This window comes from Emys orbicularis, chromosome 5 (assembly GCF_028017835.1).
Source record: "Emys orbicularis isolate rEmyOrb1 chromosome 5, rEmyOrb1.hap1, whole genome shotgun sequence".
NCBI lineage: Eukaryota > Metazoa > Chordata > Testudines > Emydidae > Emys > Emys orbicularis.
Window position 1 is genome coordinate 26,470,207 of NC_088687.1, and position 18,519 is coordinate 26,488,725.

General features: G+C 40.1%; 1 protein-coding gene across 5 annotated transcripts in view; it reads left to right on the top strand.

The window, feature by feature from the left end:
* The first annotated feature begins 518 nt into the window (after positions 1–518).
* MAPK10 (mitogen-activated protein kinase 10) overlaps positions 519–18,519 on the top strand; it is a 120,559-nt gene continuing 102,558 nt past the window's right edge. For 3 of the 5 annotated variants that reach the window (XM_065404618.1, XM_065404619.1, XM_065404620.1), the window contains exons 1-2: positions 519–584; positions 13,343–13,512. In XM_065404618.1, coding sequence (XP_065260690.1) covers positions 519–584; positions 13,343–13,512 — 236 coding nt within the window. Of the gene's footprint in view, positions 585–13,342; positions 13,513–18,519 lie in introns of those variants that run through there. The other 2 variants (XM_065404621.1, XM_065404622.1) reach the window with 1 other exon arrangement.

An 18,519-nucleotide genomic window follows, 5' to 3' on the forward strand; every position in this document is an offset into this window, starting at 1 on the left:
TCCAGCACAGCTACTCATTTGAGCAGCCTTAATGGCACTTGTGCATTTTTCTGTGGTGCTCTATCTTAGAATTATAGTATGCCACAGTAGGGCTGAGATGAGTAGTAGGAGTTGAAGGAAGAACCATAGACTCTCTCATGATGGGCAATAGACCAAATGAAGGTAACTCCGCTGTCCCTGCAGTTCTGGCCACTGAGCTCCAAGGGCTCAATTTCGTTCCTGCTGGTGTGGGGAATTGCAAATTGCACTGGCTTGCATGTAGGGCAGATTTTGATCTAATGATTTCAAGTTACTACAAGCTAGGTTGTGTTTAAACAGGTAACCTTTCCTAGTGGTTTGAAAGCTCTGGAGCCTATTACCAATCCACTGAGCCACCCCAATCTCTTTTATTCACATAACTGAATAATAACTCACATGTTGTTTTCATACTGTGAAATCAGGTGGATAGAAATTGTAATTCCAAATCAGCAACAGGCATGTGATTTTTGACTTTTTTTTTTTTTAAATTGCAGGTATTTATGAGCCGCCATTTCTTGTACTACTGCAGTGAACCTACCCTGGATGTGAAGATTGCCTTTTGTCAGGTGTGTGTTCCTTACAGGTAAAATATACTTGTACTTCCATATTTGCCATCCATATTATATTGAAACTGTAGAATTACAATAAAGGCCCAGTGCAGGCTACTGAATTGTGAGAATTAACCAGTGGAAAAACACAATAGAAAAGCTAGATAATGCATCACAGAGTTTACTTTTTCACATATTTTGACGATCATAGTTGGGTTTTAATAATTTATGACTGTGCTTTATAATGGCTAGTGAATCTGCTGGAGTAATTTTTATTCAAATAACAGTCTTGGGCCTTTTTACACACAATGTGGAATTGAAATAATAAAACTTGGTTTTAATCCACACCAATTTAAATTGAATCAAAATAGGACACTCTTAATCTTTGAAGAGTAATCTCTTAAAAGTGTCCACATACAGACATGCACAGAAATATCCAAAAGGATGAATGAAAACACATTTTTCTTATTTCCTTTCTGGCCTTTATATAGGTAAACCCTTTGTACTGTAACACCTCACTATAGAACTGTTCTCTAACCTCACTGTATAACTCTCTACTTTTACATCTTTGCTAAGAGTTGAGGAAGAGTGGCCAAATTTGTGCATGGAGTATAAAGTTTATAGTTGAATGAAATGTGTGTGACTGAGGTTCTGCTGTATTGAAGCAGCAGTGTAGCCAATTTTGTACTTTTTAAATTGATTTTGAAATTGTTCAGTCATGATGCTTTAAACTCTACAGAGCTGAAACTAAACTCAAATTAAGTGCAGAAGGAAAGAGGATTCAGTTGTCCAATTCTTGGTCTTGTTAGTTAGATTTGGGAAGTTTAGCATTCATACGTGTTCAGCAGCCACAAATCTTGGAGACATTTTCATTATCAAGGTGAGCATGTTTTTTTTTCTTCCTATTCACTTCTCCTCCTAGCGTGACTAGTGCTTGAGCACTATCTCTTCATTCATTTTTATGGTCTGATGGAGCACCAGTAATCTGGCTGATCACAAGAATAATATATGTTTCTTGATCGGTGAGAATCGTGTTGCATCCTTAGAAAGAGCATTAAAAGTATTACATTTAATACTTAAGCAGCAAATGATTACACTGGGTCCAAGTAACTGAAAATCAAGTAAAAAAAAAAGTAATATTTGTTCTATATCAGCATTTAATACAAAGCAGCAAAAAGGTTTTTTCCCCCCACAAATATCTTTTCCCATTCTCTGCACTTCACATGGCATTCAGGTTCAGGGTGGATCTGGACAATATAATTTCAGTTTTCAGTCTGACAGTCTGCTTCACACATTTTCTTTTCCCCCATCCTCCTCTGCCCGAGGCATTTTCTCTTTGTTCCTCATCTACATATAGATCTTATTTGCTCAAATTCCCCTTGTACTAGAACCATCTTTGGTAGTTAGCAACATCTCATAATTCATCCAGACTCACTTTTTTGTCACCATCATAGAAAGTTACTTTTACTTTTCATCCATAACTCCCTAACAGAGCTGGGGATGCTCTTTCTATCAAAACATTTGTACTGAAGCAAAATGACTTCTCCTTGTACCTACATTTTCTTCCAACAAATCCCATTTTCAATTAATTGTTTATGTTTGCAGTTACCTAAAAAAAGTGGTTTTAGGTTTTTGACCAAAAAAAAGAAATCTAAGAAATATTTTCAAAAAATTATCATTTTTGGAAAAATTTTCATAAGGGGGAAAAATCATTTTCTGACTCTCTCTACTTTTTAACTCTATCTTCTCCCTGTCACTGAGACCCCATAGTAAAATTGTACAGGAATCTTTACATATAATTATCCTCTCACACTAGGAAGTATGCTGTATGCAGTTTTAATGCATCAATATACAAGAGGCATCTGACTACCTGCACCGTGATCCTCCAGTCTCAGATGAAATGACATCTCAAATGGTGTGTGCATCTTCCCTATCATGCCTGATTTAGATTTGAGCAGGGGAGAGGTGTTCTTCACCCCTTTTCTTCTTTAATATTCAGAACTCCTTTTTTCCGGCCAGTGATGCATGTCAATTAATGGTTTTTCTTGCTGGATGCAGGGTTTTGGAACTTGCTGCATTGAGACCACCAAAAGAAGTACCTAGAATGAAATTTTAGACTGGGATTTTGGGGAAGTTTTGAGCCCTTTCAAAATCTTAGCTTAATTTCTTCCTCATTACCATGACAACCTATGTAAATTGCTTGACCAATCACTGTGCGCATGCTCACGCTCTCTCTCTCTCTCTCGCTCTCTCTGAAATACTTTAAAGACTCCCTAGTTTCAATAACAATCTCATTGATGAACATTTAGAAACCAGATTATTTTGAGAATGCCCTTAGATTAGTTTGAACCACAGAAAAGGTCATGTTTGTTGATAATCATGCAGATCTTCATTGGTTGAGCTCATCTGGTTTATTTGCAAATTGTTTCTTAATTTTGATAAATCACTCTAATGTCTTAATCAGATTGGATGAAGATATTGCTTGCAGCCTTAAACATAGTTGTTTTCATGCAAAATGTCCTGTAATTACCCATGGTTTCCGGTGGGTCATTAATCAACATTCATAATCTATAAGAGAAGCGCTGATCTGCAGCTTAGATTCTTAGGTTACAAATCCTGCCTGTTTAATATCAAGAGTGATTTTTTTAACGGGGAATTTTAATTACTCTGCTGCTTACCCCTTATTTATTTATAAAAGGGAGACTCCTTTGTTTGCTACCATTTCCATGTCAAGTGCTGTAATTATAAAATAATATCTTAAAAATAGAATTTATAGGGTGATGAGTCTGTTGTGATGTGGCCTTAGGTGTTGCTTCCATCTAATGGAGGTAGTGATATCCATTCATGTAGCTCAGGCGTCTTCCTTTTCACCCTGCATACACAGTATGGAAAAGAGCTCTTAAATGTTAATCAGAATCTCAGATGTATCCCACTTTCTTGGAACGATTGCAGAGCTATTTAATATCACTATGAAATATTGCATTATATTATCAATGTATGCAGTAAGCTAGAGAAATAGTCCATCTCATTACATGTCTTTCTTCTCTTGCTAAACTCTCTATGCCACCTCCTTTCTTTACTGCTGTTAAATTCACTGTCCTTCCTCGGGCCATCTTCTTTCCTGTTCTCCCTCCTTTCTCTGCCCTCACTGCATCCGGTTTCTCTCTAAGGTTTTGTTACTTCTTCCTCTTAATATAACCAAAACCCACTCTTCATTCACTATTCGCGTCACTAAACCCTCACTCCAAACCCTCTATTGCAAACTTCTATGGTTTCCCTTCTTGTCACTTCTCCGACTTCAGTCTTTCCAAGGTAAGTTGCCTCCATTCTGAATACATTATCTCCTCTATTCTGTCACTCACTCTCTATTTGTTACTGCATCAAATTCAGGCTAGGTTTCAAAGACCTGTGTAATCTTGTCCCAGCTATGTCCCTGCTCTCATTTCCTTTTTCCTCCTTCACAATCCTGCCTGCTCACTGCTCCCTTTGTTGTGTCTCTTACCAATTCTTGGCCTTCACTGCCTCCTGTGCTTGGGACATTGCTCAATTTCTTGTTTACAAAGTGTTTTCTCTCTCCTCCTTCATGACTCTGTTGACAACCCACTTATTCAAAGAATCTTTTCTCCCATGGTCTCCCTTGACCACTGATATCCTCTTCCCTCCCTTGCTATTATGACCAGAGTTTTATGTTGTCTGTGTGTTGGCTTTGTGAACTCTTCAAGGCAGGGACCGTGCAACTTTTATGTTCTGTTTGAAGCACCATATACCTCTATGTGGGGTAGTGTGAGGAGCCTGCATGTGTTGGCCCTGTTCTGTGTATAAAGAAGCTTCAATGTCCAGAGCTCTCAGTCCAGTTTTTCCCCAAAAAACATTTGTGTTCACTAAGGGCCAGATATTGTACTTATATGGGCAAAACTCCCATTGAGCTCAATAGTTTTGCCTGAGTAAGCAGTTCAGCAAAGAGCTTCAAATGAGCACTAATAATACAATTCTAAATGCACACGTACTAGTAAGACCAGTTTAAATTCCAATATTACGTGATTCTGCAGGAGTAGATGTGAGAGCTTTATAGAACTGGAAATTAGAGAGATTCCAGGCTTCCTAATAGGACACCCAATGTTCACACTTAGCTCCAGAAAATCTCAAGGAATCAGATTTTTAAACTGTGACACTTTTAGGTATCGAAAACTATTTTAGAGTAGTGGGGGTTATGGCTACCTGTGAGCCTTGAATATAGTTGACACCTGACTGTAAAGTAAGAGGGATATTAATAATAATTAACGTATATGTTGCATACACAGAATACATGATGGTGTGATGTAATGGTTCATTGGCATCTCTGTGGTTTGGCCAGCCCAAATTCATATTTCAGAATAACCAGTGATTTAAGTAAACACATGTTAATCTTAGAATTCCTGTATTGTTCCTTGCAGAATTACAGCCTATGTGGCTTTTTATGTGTCTGAGTCAATATTTAGCTAAGATTTACATCCAATCTGACCTGCACGCAAACTACTTTTTAATCACTTTTGCTTGTGCTATATCCTTCTGAGCATAGTCTCGCAGCTTTTATGGGGAAATGAGGAGATTCATGATCTCTCACTGCTGTAGCATTTCTAATCATCGCCTCCATTGTTAGCACAAATTGTACTTTGAACCCGTATGTAGGAGAGAACATTTAAATAAGTCCTTGTAAGTTCTGAGTACACGCTTGCCTGTAGCACTCATTGTTTCTAGGAGTCTGAGGAGGATAAAAGCTCAACTATCCTACAAATACAGTTATCCGTTAAAATATGAAAGCAGCTGAGAGCATCAGAGGGGATGAAAAGATGTGAGGGTTCTGAAATAGCGAAATGCTAGGCATTGCTGGCATTAAAGAAAGGGCCAAAAGAATATAGAATAAAACAGCATATAGGAATGTGTTCGTTAGCGAATGTGAAAAGATTAAAGTCTCTTTAGATATAAATCAGGAAGAACTGGCCTGGGGACCATTTGGAAAAGGATGATGATGAAAGAGAGCATGCACAAGGAAAGAGATCCAAGGGAAGGGAAATAAAAATGAAATGACTGGACATCATAAAGAAGCAGTTGAGCCCCATGGCTAAGTAGGGGAAGCATTCCGTAGGTCAAAATCCTAAATGATGGTGTGACATTCCCCTGGTGTTATCTGGACCGGTGATCTACTAGGTCACTCCAATCCTTGACTCTGGGAGCCAACCTTACCCTGCTCTGCTATGAGAACCTCCACTCCTGGGCTGTTCATGTACAGCCTCTGGAATGTAAGCTGCTTGGATTGTGCAACCGAATGACACTAGCCAATATCTCTGGTCCCAGACACAACTCTAGGAACCTCTGACTTGCAGTGTCCAGTTATATCTGGACACTGCAAGCTTAGATGAGTTCATCAATTTAACAAAGAAATTGATATGTACCAGGCTTGTTATCCCAAGGGGAGTCTCTGACATGCTTCAGACCAAACACGGTGCTTCAGGTAGAATAAACAAACCAATTTATTAATTACAAAAGATAGATTTTAAGTGATTATAAGTCAAAGCACAAGAAGTCAGATTTGGTCAAATGAAATAAAAGCAAAATGCATTCTAAGCTGATCTTAACACTTTCAGTGCCCTTACAAACTTAGATGCTTCTCACGACAGGCTGGCTGGTTGCCCTTCAGCCAGGCTCTCCCCTTTGATCAGCTCTTTGGTTGCTTGGTGGTGATGTCTGTAGATGTAGGTGGAAGAGAAAGGAAGAGCATGGCAAACGTCTCTCCCTTTTATCATGTTCTTTCTTCCCTCTTGGCTTTGCTCCCCTTCCCCCCTTCAGGGTCAGGAGACCATTACCTCATTGTAGTCCCTGACTGAACAAAGGAAGGGGGGTGACTCACTCGAGAGTCCAACAGATCCTTTGTTGCTGACTAGGCCAGTGTCCTTTGTTCCTGTGAGGCTGGGCTGGGTTTGTCCCATACATGCCCTGATGAGGTGTGAACTGCCCCTCTGTACCTGGAGAGTTTTGCCTGGGCTTGTTTTAAGCCATGAGGACATATTTTCAGCCTCATAACTATATACATGAAATTACAACCTATAACATTACTATAACAACAATGCTCAGTGCATCATGAGCCTTCCGAAGGCACCCGACATGACAAACTTTGCATTGGATACCACACAATCATATTATAAGGATGAACATGGGGGTGCAGGGTGTTCCCCCGAGATACAGAGTGTCACAGATGTCAGTTGTGTGGTGTCATCTGCCCACACAGATGAAGAAGGGACACAATGACCAGGGTTTCAAAAAATTATCAATAGAAACAAACTCAGCAAGAAGGCGAAGAATATTTGGCTTGTCAGAGGTGGATCTGTTTGGCTTTCTTTGGGCCTTATTCATGCATGTAGCTATTACATGAATACAATCTTTGACTTGGTAAGGTTGCTCAGGACAGTCGGAGTTTGCAGGATCAAGCCCTTATTTCCACTTTGGCAATTCGTGAAAAAACTCTATGGATGTCATGATTGAGCCTGTTTATTTGAACAACTCTTTCCTTTTGACTTTGGGGACCAGATGGTGGGTATAAGACATTGCCTGTGTTCGAGGTAAGGGGTGAGGAGGTATTGCACACACCTGAATCTCTGGAGGGATTCTATTTGAATAAGCGGCAATTGCTCTTATGGATCTAGGGTAGTGCACTCTCGAGCAGGAGTTCTGCCACCTGCAACATATGGAATGTGGTGTTCTCGAGGCTGGTCACACTCTTCTGGATGGGGTAGAGAGATGTGGGGCTATGGCCACCATTGGAAGGACATCACTTGTGCTAGGTTGACTGTGCAGGGGCTTCCATCCCATTCTCTTTCCCTCTATATGCCCCACACATCCAGGATAGGGTCAGCACCAGTCTGGCCCTCAATAAAGTAGCTATCATACTGGTCTTGATTCAAAACTCATAGAAGTCAATGGGAGTCATTCCATTGACTTCAGTGAGCTTTGGATCAGGCCCACTAACAGTATGACAATACTTATATATATATGTATATATTGTGACACATTCAGACCGGACAGCGTCCAGAGAGTGGTGGAAGGCAGGTGTAGTAGCCCTAGAATGCTAAAGTTCCTATGAGTTGAAAAGGGGTTACCTCAGATGAACTAGGGACACTTGAATCCAATTAAGGGCAACCTCTGACCTTTGAAAAACCCCTCTTCTCATGAGGGAAGGAAGGAGGGACTCTGCTGAAGGACTGGCATCCAGAGGCCAGCATAATAGGACAACACCCCAGAGAGGGGCAGGGAAAGGTTTTCCATTATTGTGTTGCAAGGTTTTGTTTTGGTTTGGTTTGGTTTTTTTTGACTGAAGAGTACTGCTTAGGCCTACCCTCAGGCCCACCTTGTAAATATTGGAAAATAAAACCTGAGTGAGGAATACAAACTCTCTGGAGTGGGACTGATTTACTCCAGGTCCTTCCGCGCTCCTCACCCTCATCACCAGAGGGGGAAATGCTGAGCCCGGCAAGGTGAAGGAGGTATAAAGTACCTGTAAAGATATATTTAAGATATTGATCCGTAAGTATTTGTGATATATTAGGATTGCCAATCATGGGATATGGGTAAAAAGTGTCCATAAACAGCCAAAATAAAACTGTACCTGTTAATGAACAACCATAGAGTTTTTAGGGTGGAAAATAGGCAAAGGAAGCAGTGGAATTACATAATATGAGAATAAAGTTCTCTGGTCTTTTCGTCTGCAAAGGCAAGAGAAGAATATTTCTGAGAATCATAAATCTAGTTCTGTTTACTGTTGTGTTTCCTTCTGTTTTGCCCTCCACGTTGAAAAAAAAATTAGCTAGTCAAAGTTGTGTGTCAAGCAGCAATTGCTGCTTGTGTTTTATCAGATTTTTTTCATTTAATTGTTCCATAAGAGCTAATAATGTGTTTTCTAATGTGCTAGGATTTAGCAATGCCCGAAGCAAGTTCATTCTCCAATCCTTCCACTGACTGTCTTCACAGCTCTATTTCCGTGGTTTTGGCATTAAACAAATTTTAGGTGTATCTCTTCCCTTGCCATTCATAATGAGTCATATCCTCAGCTGGTGTAAATCTCCAGAGCTCTGATGTCTAGAGCTGATCAAAAAATGAAGAAATTTTTTTGCAAATAAAATAAAAATGAAAATTTGACATTGTTTCTATTTTGCAAAGTTCAAAATGGAATAATTTTTTTCAAAATATTTTTTTAGTAAACTTTGAATTTTTGAAACTTTTGTTTTTCCTCTGTTCATATCCCCCCCCCCCCTTTGTCACTTAGTTCAATAACATGAATGATGACTAGGGTTTTTTCTTGTAGTACTCACTAACTTTTCCAAAATTGATTAAGTTTTCAGAAGTTGACTGGAAAAAGAAAATGCTGTGTGAATGTTTAGACATGCGAATTGAAAATTCAGTTCCCATGAATGCTCATGCAGTAAAACTTAATCACACAAATGTATGTAACAAGCAAGCACAAGCATACCCAAATTGAATTCATATTAAAATCCAAGCAATTATCCAGGCACTTTTTTGTATTGTTTGGCAGTAATCATTTGACAGAAATGTGTGAAACTAAAGTGGCTTTTGTTCAAAGGGGAAGGAGGGAATACTTTTTTATTTAGTTTTGTGGCACCTGAATTGTACAATTAGTTTGGAACCCCAAAACTATAACATGGCCCAGCTTCGCTGCAAACTTACCGGTATTTCAGCTTCACCAAAAGCTTTGTTGACATTGGTGACACTTATTCCTCTGTAGAAGGGCCACACAAGTTCTATGAATTGCTTAAATCCCAAGTAAACCCAATTTTGAGGACTTAAGTGGGGCCTGATGTGAAAGAAATAGCTCAAATGAGAATTTTGGCTCAGCATAAACTTTAATTTTTTTTTAAATGAAATGTATGTTGATAAGATATGAAAGCAACTCTTTGCTTCATGGTCAAAAATCACTAGGTATTGATCATGATCTTGCCCATGCACCCCCATAGTAAGTTCTCTAATTTTTTTGGTTGGTAATCTGTCATGGACTAATTAAATTTATTTCCAGTATTTTGAGAGACTGTATGAGTGTGGGCGAAGGACAAACTTGCTGACTAGGCTGTTAACTATTTTTGTGAGTCTGCTTAGGCCTACAGTGAACACTGATGAATATTCAATTGTGCGCTGACTTATAAAAGGAATTGCATAGGATGCATGTCAACACAGTATTTGACCCTTAAGCTCTAAATATCTTGATTTTTTTTTTTAACTTTCTCATAATGAATATTGCATCAATGTCTTTTCTGCACCCTGGATATCCACCTGTCTAGCATCATGTCGTCAGTGAATGTGAGGACAATAGTTGGTGTCATTAGATTGCCCAAACCAACCCAAAACCTTCTCAGCTTCTTTATAAATCTATTTTTAGCACTAAAGAATGTGACTAATATTCTGGTGCAATAATGAATGTTGGGTTGAGAGTAGGAGGCTTGCAATGTGAACTTTGTCCTCACTGTATGGAAAATGATAATGGAATAAAACACATTGCAATCTGTTTGACTACTTAGAGGTACTTGCCTCTCACTTCCAGTTCTGGTGTGCCAGACTGAGCACACCATGTGAATATTTCTCTACAGAAAATGAAAGACGGTTCAAGGCTTAACTTTCACAGTGTCATTCTTCTGTTTCTTCAAACGTATTTTTGAGTCATTCAGGACTTTGTCTTGAAGCTTGAATTTGGCACTGTGTCAGTGTCCATAAAACTTATTTCTTTTGTGTTTCCAAAAAAAAAAAAATCCTTGCACTGTCAGGCTCATAACAAACTGTAATATTTTAATTGCTTCTCTGAAAATGATGTTTACTGCCTGAATGAACAGCCATGTTAATCAGAATGTTTCAAACAAATTATCTAAATGAGCTAGTTATAATTAAACAGTGCTATCCAGTGGAGTGGTCGTTCTCATGAGAAAATTGACAGAATATTAAGCATTCTAAGGCAAAACCAAGAAGAGATGATCTTGACAAAGTCAGTTTTTGAACTTTAATGGAGTATTGGCATTTAAAAACAAACAAGCAAATAAAAAAATCCTCCCAATGAACTCTTCTCCTTGCCCCAACCCATCAAATTCACACTGTTTGAATTCTATGGCCATGTATCACAGTTGATTGTGACAGCAAAGTTTTGATTATGTAACAGAATATATTATGATCTATTGTTTTTAATAATAGAATAAGTGAAATCAGTTAGATTTCTCTAACTAAAGATGGATTTAAAGGAATTAATGATGAACAACGAGGGAGGGTGGTGGATAGTCAGTGGAAGACACAGACTTGGGGGTGGTTCCTATGCTCATTGAAGGCAATAGAGAAGCTTTCTTAGACTTCCATGCATGTACTATCACAGAGGTGGGCAAACTACCGCCCGCGGGCCACATCCGGCCCGCGGGACCATCCTGCCTGGTCCCCGAGCTCCCGGCCCGGGAGGCTAGCCCCCAGCCCCTCCCTTGCTGTCCCTCCTCCCCTGCAGCCTCAGCTCGCCCCGCCGCCGGCGCAATGCTCTGGGCGGCGGGGCTATGAGCTCCTGGGGCAGCGCAACTGCAGAGCCTGGTCTGACCCGGTGCTCTGAGCTGCGTGGTGGCAGCGGCGGCAGCGTGGCCCGGCTCCAGCGCCATCAGCCACCGGTGCTCCAGGCAGTGCGGTAAGGGGGCAGGGAGCAGGGGGGGTTGGATAGAGGGCAAGGAAGTTCGGGGTGGTGGTCAGGGGGCGGGGCTGTGGATGGTGGTCAGGCGGAAACGGGGTTGAATGGGGGCAGGAGTCCCAGGGGGCAATCAGGAAGGAGTGGGGGTTGGATGGGGCGGCAGGGGGCGGTCAGGGGCAGGGGTTCCTTGGGCAATCAGGGGACAGGGAGAAGGGGTGGTTGGATGGGGCAGGGGTCCTGAGGGGGCCGTCAGGAATGAGAGGAGGGGTTGGATGGGGCAGGGAGTCCCGGGGGGAGCCATCAGGAATGAGAGGAGGGGTTGATGGGGCGGCGGGGGTCTGGGGGCAGTCAGGGGATGGGGGGAGTTGGACAGGACAGGAGTCCAGGGGTGGGGCAGATAGGAAGTGGGGGTCGGGCCACAACCCCCTCCCCTAACTGGCCCTCCATACAATTTACAAAACCCGATGCGGCCCTCAGGCCAAAAAGTTTGCCTGCCCCTGTACTATTAGCTACTTAACCCTCCATCCTGCAAGATCTGGAGCACCTTTGGTTCCCATTGAAGTCAATGAGCATTAAAGGTGCTCAGCATCTTGCAAGATGGGGCCTTACTTTACTAACTTTTTTGCTGTGATTTTAATCCCCAATTGACTATTTGCTCAGAAGCTGATGAGATTGGTCCCTGTGACTTTTTTTTTGGGGGGGGGGGTCACCCAGATCATTTACTCATTAATACAGGGGAAACGGAATTCAAGTTATTTATATCTATATGAACCTGTACTTTCACATTTTTTCAAATCTGGAGTTTTTATTATAGTGTGTAGAATACAAAGTATACAGTCTAGGACACAGTACTCAGTTGGGGTCTGGCATTCAGTGTATGCATTCAGGCATATACCAAGTTTTAATCATGGGCTTTAAGAGTCCTTGTTTTTTTCAGTTGAAAGATTTATATGCTGGAGTGATAAAATGAAAAATAAATATGTAATGTTCAAATCATCAAAGGGTCAAGAAGATGGCATTTCCCGAAGATGTCAGAAGACGTCATTATATGATTGGAGGTGTCTTATAAATCCATATCAGATTACCCTCCTATTTTCTTACTGACCACTAGGGATATGAAACTGGCTGGTATTTGCTACTGTTCTTAGTTATACATGGAGATGTTCGTGTATTTATGATAAAATACTTTGTATTGCTTTTCAGAGGCTTTTGTACCCCAGCCTCTGAAAGTTACCTCCTGTTGTTGCAGGACCAAATCCTGACATGCTTACTCTGCTTTTACTCTGGTTCAGTTTTATTTCAGTGAAACTTTTGTTTGAGAAAGGACAGAGCTAAAATTGATAAGTCTCTAAGATTTCCCCTATCATTTTAAAATTCAGTCATAGTGCCAGAATCCTCCTCCTTGGCAGAATGTCTACTAATATTTTTCACTTAGTGCAGTCTGGGTCCTGGGACAAGGGTCTAAACCAAAGAAGGGCAGTGCACTGCCATGCTCAGTGAGAACTGCTCAGAATCTCTCAGGCAGGATCAGTCCTATAATCGTGGCTTGTTTTTGTGCTTATCTGAAATGATTTGTGGCTTTGCCCTGATGCTCTGCAATAGTAGCACCCCTCCTTTATTTTTTCAGGCAACTGCTACAGTTTACAAAACTTAAGAGCTTAATTCCCATGTCATTTGCACCATTTTACATTGATGTAAGTCCACTGATGTTAAAGGAGTTCTCAGCTACTCCTGGTTTATTGCAGTGTGAGAGGAAAGTCAGACCAAAAGCACCATATAGAACCCTCCTGCAAAAGCCCTGAAGTACCAGTAATGGCATGCATATACCAATGGCTGGGAAATTCTGTTCTACAGACACTGGCTAAAGGAGGCTTCATGACTTTGCAATGGAAGTTTCCTAGGTGAAGGAAAGTTTACTGTTGTATTTGAAAGCCTTTGAGAAATCATCTGACGGTGTACAAGTCTCTGACAATGAGCATAAAATGACAGCAATACATATTTGAAAACTAGGCTTTCTTTCATTGTTATGCTGATGATTGACTGGTCTTGGTTTTGTCTTTTTGTCAACTCCTCATTTCCATGACAGGGATTTGGGAAACAAGTGGATGTGTCATATATTGCCAAACATTACAACATGAGCAAAAGCAAAGTTGACAACCAGTTCTACAGCGTGGAAGTAGGTGACTCAACCTTCACCGTTCTCAAGCGCTACCAGAACTTAAAACCTATTGGCTCTGGTGCTCAGGGAATAGTTTGGTAAGTCTCTTCAGTTTCTTTTATTTATGCTTTTAAATAGGATATGCCTTCTGCATTTCTTTAGTTTGCTAGTTCCAAACATCGTAAAAATAACAGTTAGCAGACATCCCTAGAGAAAAAGAGCCTAGTGTTCCTCTAATAAATGTTCTTGCTGTTGTGAATGGTAGCATTGGGTTTGTTTCTCACATAGCAAGTATTAACTAGCAAGAAAGTGGGAGACAGATCTTACAATAATTGACAACTATAGCCCTTATTTGCAGCAGAAGTGCAAATTATATATCAAACAGACCCTGTAATTTCTACTCCTGGCGCAATAAAAGTCACGGAGACCTATTTAGAAACAAGTCACATCCCATAGGCATCTTGAAGCTTTCACATATCTGCATGACAGATAATGTTTTTCTTTATTTTAAGTGACATTTCAATGCAGTGTATAAATAATCCAAATGAATGACAGAAATGTAATAGCTGATATTATGTAATATATACCATTAATAGAATTCACAGAGAAAATAATCATTTAAATAATCACATTAAAAGCTTATGTGCCATTTTCTTTTACATTTGTTTCTGCAGTTTTAGAGATGGTCCTTTCCTTTTGCCTACCAGTGGTTTATAGTGTGAACCCCTGTCCAGTGGTACTCAGCATATTTGTTTTAGACAGCAAATAGTTCTTCCCCCCCCCAACTACTTTATCATAGATGTCCTTTTCTGTCTGTCTTCTCTAACACTGCAGTATTGTGAATTTAATGTAATGCTACCTTATCATGAGAGAGAATGGCAGAAACACGAACTTTCTCTAACACAAAGGCAAGTGCAATTCCATAGATTGCTCAGCATGGACACTAAAAATTAGCAGTGAACCATGGCATCTGTACCTTCAACCCCTTCCAAGTCTGCATCACTTACAGAACCTATGCCACTTCCACTGACCAAACTGTGTAATTTCCAATCTGCTTCATGGCATCAAACTGAGAATTTATTTATAGTTTTTATCATACCTTTTTTTCCAATTTTTTTACAATCAGATTTTAGAAAGAAATATAATGTATGTATTAAGTGCTTTTGTTTGTTTTCCCAGGATGTTTCTCCTTCACTACCTAGCATTAAGCTCTTGTCTTCTCTTCCTACTTTGCATCCTGTATTGCTGTGAAACTCCTTCCTCCTCTCAAATCAAATTTTCCTATGCCTATCCATAACTGATTTGCTGTGAAGTTCAATTATGAGCAACAAAGAACAGATAAAGCTAAAGGCATCTAAATAGAATCAATAACATCCTGTGATATTCATATTTCATGCTGAGATTTGACAGGCCAAAAATCTGAATGCCTTAAGCAAAAAAATCTCCCAAACAAACAAAAAGAATCCCAAACACCACCCAACAAACAAAGTATAAGCTAATACAAATCCCCTGGAATAAATGAATAATGGGGTAAGGCTGCAAAAAGACCAGCGTAGTTTTGGGCTGCAGATGTAAAGATATCACATCATGGATTAGGAAGATAAGATTCATTTCTATACAGAACCTGAAATATTTAGTGTTGAATTTCAGGCTCTAGTTTACCAGAAGGATACTGACAAACTGATAGGTGCAAAGGAAGATGAATCATTGGTAGGGTGGGATGAAGTGATTTATTTACAAAGACACATTCTAAAAGGTATCTGTAATTTGGCTATGAGAAAACAAGTGGGGAGATATGCTAAAAGCCTACAGATATTTGAAGGGTGTAAACACCAAAGGCAGAAATACATTATTTTGTGTGATGCCTGTGGATAGATCTAGAAGGAACTGGATGATATTAAGAAAAGGAAAATGTAGGCTGACAACCTTCCTGTCAGTGAGATGTATTAGATTGTGAAATAATCTCCCAAAAGAAGTGGTGGAAGCCTTGTTACTTGGAACGTTTAAACCTTAATTGGCCAAAACATAAGAACATGGACCTGAAGGGTTTTTCCTTACATTGACAAAACGATGAACGGAGTGATCTTTTTAATCTCTGAATTCTCTGATTGTAGAAGATGTACTGTATTTAGCTGTTCTTTCTCACCCCTGCAACCCCCAAAGAAATTGTGCTGGAGAAAAAAAAAATCTGATTTTTTTGTGCTGTGAGTGGAAAAGTGATTTGGTAGTCTGTTGGAAAATGTGTTCGAGAAATAACCAAAATTGGCAAGATTATCATTTAATAACATTGGCCAAAAACCACACTGATAAATAGTTTTGGAAACATTCAAGCCATTTAAAAAGAGGCAATAAATAAATGACATCCCCAAAAAGTGGGAGAGCCTCCATTTTCTTCTCACACTTGAGGAACAATAGTGCAGTTTTTGTGCCAAGAGATAGGGAACAGCTGCTTTTCTTCATCCTCACCTGTGCCTATTTTCTCTGAAAGATGATCAGACTTGGCATCACGTGAATGGCAGTGAGCCTCAAAAGTAATGGTGACAGCTGGCTCTGGTAGAGAAGATTTCTTGCCAAGCTCATCTTGTTCTTTAGGTGAGAGAAATGCTGACGGAGTCTCTATGTAAATAACTGGGAAGACCTATGCTATGTTATCTTTTTAATTCCAATGTCTATGAATATATTACATCTGCTTATTTGTTGCTCAAGAAAATTCAGAGATTTTGGGGGCTCAGTTTTAGCTCTTGTTGCCAGAAGTGCTTAGGTGTTAGGGGGACTGGATATTTAGTAGCGGATCAGATTATTCCTGAGCCATTCTGTCTAGTCTAGATACTGGCATGATGACTTAAGGATAGGGACCCAGGTGCAGTACACTCAGCAATGATCCTTATGGCTGGACTAAAAGAAGAGCAGTGTACATTATTCCTGTCATCTACTTTCATATACCATGAGGTGCTAGGAGTTTACAGGGTGTTTGGCTACACACACAAGCCACCTATTCATGCCCTATGGGGTTTAAGAGCGCTGCCTAGTAAATCAGCCAGGCCCCACACCTAGCACTCAGTGGAAGATTTGGTCACAATTCTGGATGGCTCCTGGGAGGATAAAGGTTGCCCAAGGCCTTTTCTTTCTAGAATAGCCATAGAAGAGGAAGAGGATTTAGTGCAACTAAGTACTAAGGTTTTTGCAAGATCTGGGTGGTGGATCATAAAGAGTAAAATGTGGTATAGCACTGGTGATAATGTCAAGTCAAACCCCCATCAGTGTATGAGAGTCGCAAGGTATTGAGATCTTACTCATCCCTATAAATAAAAATTAACACAAACAGGAGATTTTCAGTGCAAAATGATTCATGTGGGGGAATATCACCCAACCACAGAAAAATAGGGAGTTCTGGACGAAGAGAAATTAAGATAAACATGGTCTTACTTCATTATTCCCAGAGCAATAAGCCCAACACAAAGACACAGTCTCAGGATGTATTGAAATAAAGAAGTAAAATCCTCAAAGGAAGGGTAATCTCTCAAAACTTTGTTTAAAAAAAAGAGAGAGAGACCCTACCATATGAAGTGTTTTTAACCCCCATTGCATCCATGTGGAACAGTTATAAATGTTTCAAGACAAATGCCATATTGAGATGTGTTGATTATAAACATGTTCGGTTCAATATTCTCTGGTTACCCTGAAGTTAATTCCTTCTTTTTTCATACTATAAGGGTTTCTGCTAGTCCGAGTTCATGTGGAGGTTTTTGTAAGTGCAGAAGCAGAACACTTGTTTATGAGCAGGGGTTTACTCCTTGTCCCTGCCACCTGTGTGTCTGTGAAAAAGATTAGTTGATTAAATGGCAGCGTATGTTTGTATGAATGGTATGTTTGTTTAGGGGGGTCTGTAGCATCCTCTAGTGGTGCATGTGTACATAAATAATACCACTGGCAACGTTGAAACGTTTTGTTGTGTTATCTCAATGATCATATTGAGCTCATGAGCTGTGACATTGCTGGGGAGTATATGGGCTAGCTTCTTCAGTCTGCATAGGACACTTAAGCTCTTACAAGGAGGGATTGTCCCTTTGTTCTGTTTCTACAGCATCTAGGGCAAGGGGTTTCTGGTCTATGACTGAGACTTCTAGACTCAACTGCACTATAAATCATAAATAATAATTTATGTCACATGGCCTGAGTATCTGCAGATGGCCAGCAGACAATTTCCCCTCCATCAGTGTAGCCATAACCTGCACCAGCCACAACCCACCACTGGTATATGGGGAAGAACAGGGCATATCAGGGGTGTGGAGTAGCAGAGGTCAGACAGAGAAGAGAAAATCCTCTGTGGCTTGTAGCTAGTATACCAAAGAACATCATAGGCTTACCTACCCATGTTTCTTTCACTCATCTAACTGAGAACTGGTGTGTAGGAGCTGTTAGAAGCTGTGTGGCTTCCCATTACAGGTAATGTTGTTTTAGTTGACTTATGCAACAGCCTGAGGAAAAGTTATCATCCTCTGCTTCAATATTTGTACATAGAGGACTAGGTGTACCTCCATTGAAGTTAACCTGAATATCTGGCCCCAAGGATGTAACACTAACTTTCACAGGAAGAGGAAGAGAGAAAACATTTCTTTCTGAACAAAAAGACTAAACTGTCATTTTACACTATGTGTAATCAGTTATTTCAGATTCAGAAATGATAGCTGCAGAATAACAGCCTAAGAAAACAAAAGCACAGAGTGACGCAACCTCTACTCAGAGGAATTTTAAAAATGTACACCGATTTGTAGCCCTAGCACTTTGTGCTGCAGTCGCAAGTCTCAGATGATCAAGTATCTCAGGCCTAGTTAGAATTTGGAATGCAGTTTTCCCAAAATTGCAGGAAGCGTGTTGATAATTTAGCCAGTGGCATTCTTTCATGTGACTCAGAACTGAGCAAATGCACCTATGTGATGGCAATTCCATTCCAGTTAGGTAGTCCTGTAGAACCAAATCTTGCAGTCTTTTTGTGGTCAAAATTCCACTGGGCTAAACTCACAGTGGCAATCATTCTGTCTACCTACAATTTTTTTCTCTAGTTTGTATTCTTTAGAATGGCTTCTAGTCTTCATTTTCTATCC